The following is a 4,858-nucleotide window of genomic DNA, read 5'->3' on the forward strand; positions in this document are numbered from 1 at the left end:
TCAGACCAATGAAATTATATATAAAAACATTTTAGGCCAACAAAGAAGAGGCACTGGAGGCAATAAATGGGAAGAAAATAGTCCAGTTTAACTTCCAGATTTTGTAGTCTGGGTTTGCAGCCAGGAGCACACTGAGCCTTGAGAGCAGTGGCTCACAGTGGCTCCCACGACTGCCCATTATTGCAGCTTAATTAGCCCTGACTTTAATAATCCCAGTCTTATGTGATGGGTCACAATTGCTGCTGCTGATAAATTTTTAGGCAGCTAGTGCAGGTAGAGGAGAATTACATACGGCTGTCAAATTGGGAAATTAAAATGTATTTTCAAATCATACACTTCACATGTACAGTTTATTTAGTAAAACCTTCTCAAACATATATGCAAAGTAATGTGAAAGGTGCAAAGAAGAAAGGTTAGCTCATATTGAAAATCTGTACGTTTCTGAGTGATGGAGGCACTCAATAATGTTTACAAAATATACTCTTCTGGAAAGCTCTTCCTCTTGCTCCTTTACAGAAAGCAGCGAAGATAATGCTAAAAATATTTTTTTCGCCTGAGCTGTGGCCATAGTTTTAGTACTAACAAGTTTTAAAATGTTCATAGGCCCACTATAAGATATGCGCAGCTGCCTACTTGCACAGTCAATCATTTCTATGGAAACTGATGGACAGCAAATTGTATTTTCAAAACTGGACCCCCCTTTCTTTTTAATTTGCTACAGAGAGAAGGTAATTTCTTTTCACATTTTGAATAAATGGAATACCTGCCCCAGAAACTTGACTACCAGCAGTCTTATACTATTTTCACAGCTGTTCTAGAAAGGCAAAGAAAATGATTTCTTTTTGTGAAAGTGTTTCTGGCTAGGAGCACCAACCATGCCCAGATAAGGGTTCAAGAAATGCTTGGCTTAAATTGCAACAAGGAAACCTTTAGATCAGAGTCAGAGCCAAACTCGCCAATGTCATTAGGGTGGTGACAACCCAGAAGTGCTGAGCTGAAGAGTTCAGGCAAGCCCAGAGACCTCTGGAGAAGTGTGCAGTACAAGCTGGAAGGACTTCCCTAAAGAATGAGCAGAATAGAGCTGGTCCTGCCTTCTAGCTGGGAGAGAGGAGATCATCAATCACTCCCTGATCTTCTGTGATGCAGGCCTTGCATTCTTAATTCCCCTGCTCCAAGAAAGAATGAGAAGACAGGCAGAAGAATTTCATACATGTGTGATGTTACATCTTTGCTAGAAATGCACTGATGTAGAAACACAATTCAACACATTCAGTCTTTCTCTAAATCTCATATTTGAATGGGTTGTTTTGATTTACATGGGCAAAACTGGATTTAAACTGGAAGAAAGCCATGATGATTCCTCAGCACAGGTAACCAGGAAAGTTTGTTGCTCAGGAGTGGTTGGTACCTGAGATAGTCCCTTGGATTTCTATTCTGGGCAGCAAGGCCTCCATGAAAGAGGAAAAACTGCTGTCCCTCCTAGCAGCCCTGAGCAGTCCATGATGCTTCCAGGAGGGAGGATTCACTGCTGTCCCAGGCTGGCTAAGCTGCCCAAAGCAGAGGAGATCCAACAGGGACCTTCTGCAGAGTCAGACTTCTGGCTGGATACTGCTTTTTAACTGCCAAGATACATTCTAAATTAGAAAGGTTATGAATAGTTATTTCTAGTTATTTCTAGTTTTGCTCTTAGCACCACCTTTCTGCTCACATATGTAAAGGGAAAACTGGTGCAGCTATGACCAAAGCTGATGTTAAAAGGCATTCCCATGATCTGGTCAGTTTTCCTCTGGCAAGCTCTTCAAGTTTGGTAGATACTGTCAAGGCTAATGCTTCTTTTGGGGTTGGTCTGTCACTTTGCTAATGCTGGTTCCTTAATCTAACTTTTCTCTCATCTTTAAAGGGAAGAAAAATATGGAATTTTGCCACTGTGGTGCTGGTTTGCATTCACCAGGAAATCATTGTCCTTCTCCCTATGGCAGGGTCCCTGCCACGTCAGGCACAACACTGTCAGTGTCCTGGCAGGGGGCATTCTCCCACTGCTGGCAGTGCCATCGTATGGCACAAGGGCTAAAGACAGGACACAGCTCAATGACCCTCTTCAGGTGTGTTTTCTTACAGAATTCCTTTGCAGCAAAATAGTAGAAGATGGCATCGAGGCAGCAGTTCAGGTTGGCAAATGTCATGGACACCTGGAGGAAGAGGCTGATGGTCTGCTTCATTCTGCAGCTCACGATCACGTGCTGCCTCACCAGGCACTGCAGGAGGATCCCGAGGTGCACGGGTGTGAAGCACACCAGAAACACCACCAGGTTGATGACGATTACTCGCAATGAGCCGCTCTCTTCTACGTTCTTTTTGTCATGAGTTTTGTGATTCAGAAGAATCCAGATGGTTTGAGCAGAGCAGAAAACCATCATCGCAAGAGGGATCAGAAACCCAAATATTTCCACAGAAACAATGAAGGGCACGCTCCACGTCTGGTCTGACATGTTGTGAAAGCATTTAATAGGTTCCTTCTTCTGAAACACATAAATTGGGATGCTGCAGATCCAAGCTGCTGCCCAGATGAAGCAGCAAATCACCACAGCCCACCTGGGGGATTGGTTAGCTCGACCTTCAAAGGGGTGCCTTATGCAGATGTACCTGTCCACGGTGATGCAGACAATGATGAAGATGCTGGTGTAGGTGTTGACGAAGTAAGGAGCCTGTATGAAGGAGCACAGCAGCCCAGGCACCGTGGTGACAGAGTAGTACAGCTTTGGTGGCAGCGAGAGGAGCAGCAGGATGTCTGCCAGCACCAGGCTGATCATGTACACCGAGGTCTTGGTCTGCTTTCTCCAAAAGCAGCAGAACACAAACAGGGCCAGGCTGTTGAGAACCAGCCCGAGGATGAAGGTGGGGATGGACAGCCCCAGCTGCACGCTCCATGCCAAGCTGTTGATGGCTGTAAAACTGCAATTCTCACTGCTGTTGGTCATTTCTGCCCTGAAATGACAAAGAGAGCGAGTTGGAAATGTGTACGACTCACAGTTAATGCCAGGATAAAGCCAAACTGAGATCCTTTCAAACACAGTTCTAGAATTTTTTGGTCTTGAGATGGACACTTGGTCAGCCTTTGTCTATTACAGAAAGTGAAACCTGTCAAGCACAGAGCTTTCTATTTCCAATTTGACTGGCTTGGTATGTTACAAGGGAGTCTGATTCTCAGGGGAAAGTAGTCAGCATCCACTGATTACCATCCCATGTAAGAGAATCCCATGCAGATATTGAAGAGACTGACTCCTTCTAACATATATTTTCAAAAACTCTAAGGACTACTGGCTAACTTTAATAATTTGTACACCTGTTGAAATTTCCCTAACACTTATGCTTAGTTTTGTTGCTATGCAGAAATTAATGAAATTATTATTCCATATTAAGGTATGTTGATCTGATAGCTGGGATAGCTCTTATATCTAAATCCTCATCCATCAGTAGCTTTTGCTGATGTGCTTTTACTGCACCCACATTTCTATGATATTTTAGTTTCATACAGTGCTTATATCCATTGCAGTATTTTAAAAGGTCAACTTAAGAAGACGGATCTTTTATCTAGGTGCAAAATGAGTAAGAATATTTTTTCACTTGTGATTAATTTTCAGCATTGTTTAAATTTGGGGTTTGCAGTTTAAATTTTAACTGATTATCTTAGACAATCCAGCAAAGATTAGCAAGTGCAAGCCACATCTTCATAATGCAATTCTTAAAAAAATTGATTTGTCTTGAATGTTATCACTGTTTTTAAAAATATACATAGGCTTTAACAAACTATGCCTTAAAAGTGCTTTTTATAACCTTTTTAAATCAAAACCAAAAAAAGTCCTAATAAAGCAGAAGAAATTGGTAGTTGAAGTTCCCAGTCCACTTCAGCCAACCAAGTAGCTCAAAAGAAATTTTAGGAGTATATGAAGGTGCTTTAAGAAGAGTTTGATCAAGAGGAGAATCTTTGCTTTGGAGGATGACAAATGACAGCTCTTAAGCACTGCCAAATGGAGTTAACTTTGCTAAAGAAACCAAAACTAAATAATGAAAGATGGGTTTTTTTTGTGTGGCTAAAATAAAATATTTTTTAAAAATAGAGAAACAGAGAACAGTTGAGAAGACAGCCTTGCATTTTGCCAACTGTTATACCACTAATTCCATAAGAATTCATTGACATTGTGCTGGTGGTCAGATGTGGGATGGCTTGTGGGAATCAGTGAGTGATAATGGAAATAACTGTATCTGAACACAGAATGCACTCAGAGCTTACCATGCTCCTATTAGTGAAACATTAATTTCCAGCTCAGACTACAGAAAGAACAGGCACATAAAGCTGAAGGTTCAGCCCAGTAGTTGTTATGAGATATGGATGTTATCAGTGTGGCTGGAAAAGGTTCAGTCTAGTCTATCTGTTGTAGGAAAGAGTGTCAAATGTGATTAAAGCCATTCTGTAACTGATGAGCCTAAGCTTCACATGGATTTATAAAGAAAACTGCTAAATAAATCTTCGAGAGCTCTTACCAGACTCTTATCTTTGATGAAGTATCTGCTTTTTCGTATAAGGGAAAGGCAGAGGATTTTAGGCACTTGCATTTCAGCAAAGTGTACTAGAAACAAGTGGATAGCACTATAAAAAGCAGGGCTGTTCAGTAGGCAGGGAAATGGTTGTCTGAAAGCCGGTGAGGATTACAAACAGACTGGATGGGGTTATCAGGGCGGTGCACAAGACTGAGACTGTCCTTGGCTGTGTGACCCCACTGTAGGAGTGAGGGTCACCTCTGGGGAGGGGCTGGCTGCCACTGTCACCTGCAGAGAGCTGGACAGAGCCACCTGAGCT

The 4,858-nt window shown here is 42.2% G+C and overlaps 1 protein-coding gene across 1 annotated transcript; it reads right to left on the bottom strand.

The window, feature by feature from the left end:
• Positions 1 to 1,970: 1,970 nt before the first annotated feature.
• On the bottom strand, positions 1,971 to 2,978 carry LOC128792644 (G-protein coupled receptor 55-like). The gene has a single exon (XM_053951182.1). The coding sequence runs from the start codon at positions 2,976 to 2,978 to the stop codon at positions 1,971 to 1,973; it is 1,008 nt and encodes a 335-aa protein (XP_053807157.1).
• Positions 2,979 to 4,858: the final 1,880 nt, after the last annotated feature.

This window comes from Vidua chalybeata, chromosome 10, assembly GCF_026979565.1.
Source record: "Vidua chalybeata isolate OUT-0048 chromosome 10, bVidCha1 merged haplotype, whole genome shotgun sequence".
Classification (NCBI taxonomy): Eukaryota; Metazoa; Chordata; class Aves; order Passeriformes; family Viduidae; genus Vidua; species Vidua chalybeata.

Coding starts and splice junctions, on each gene's coding strand:
- LOC128792644 (XM_053951182.1), bottom strand. CDS start 2,978: ATGACCAACAGCAGTGAGAATTGCAGTTTTACAGCCATCAACAGCTTG.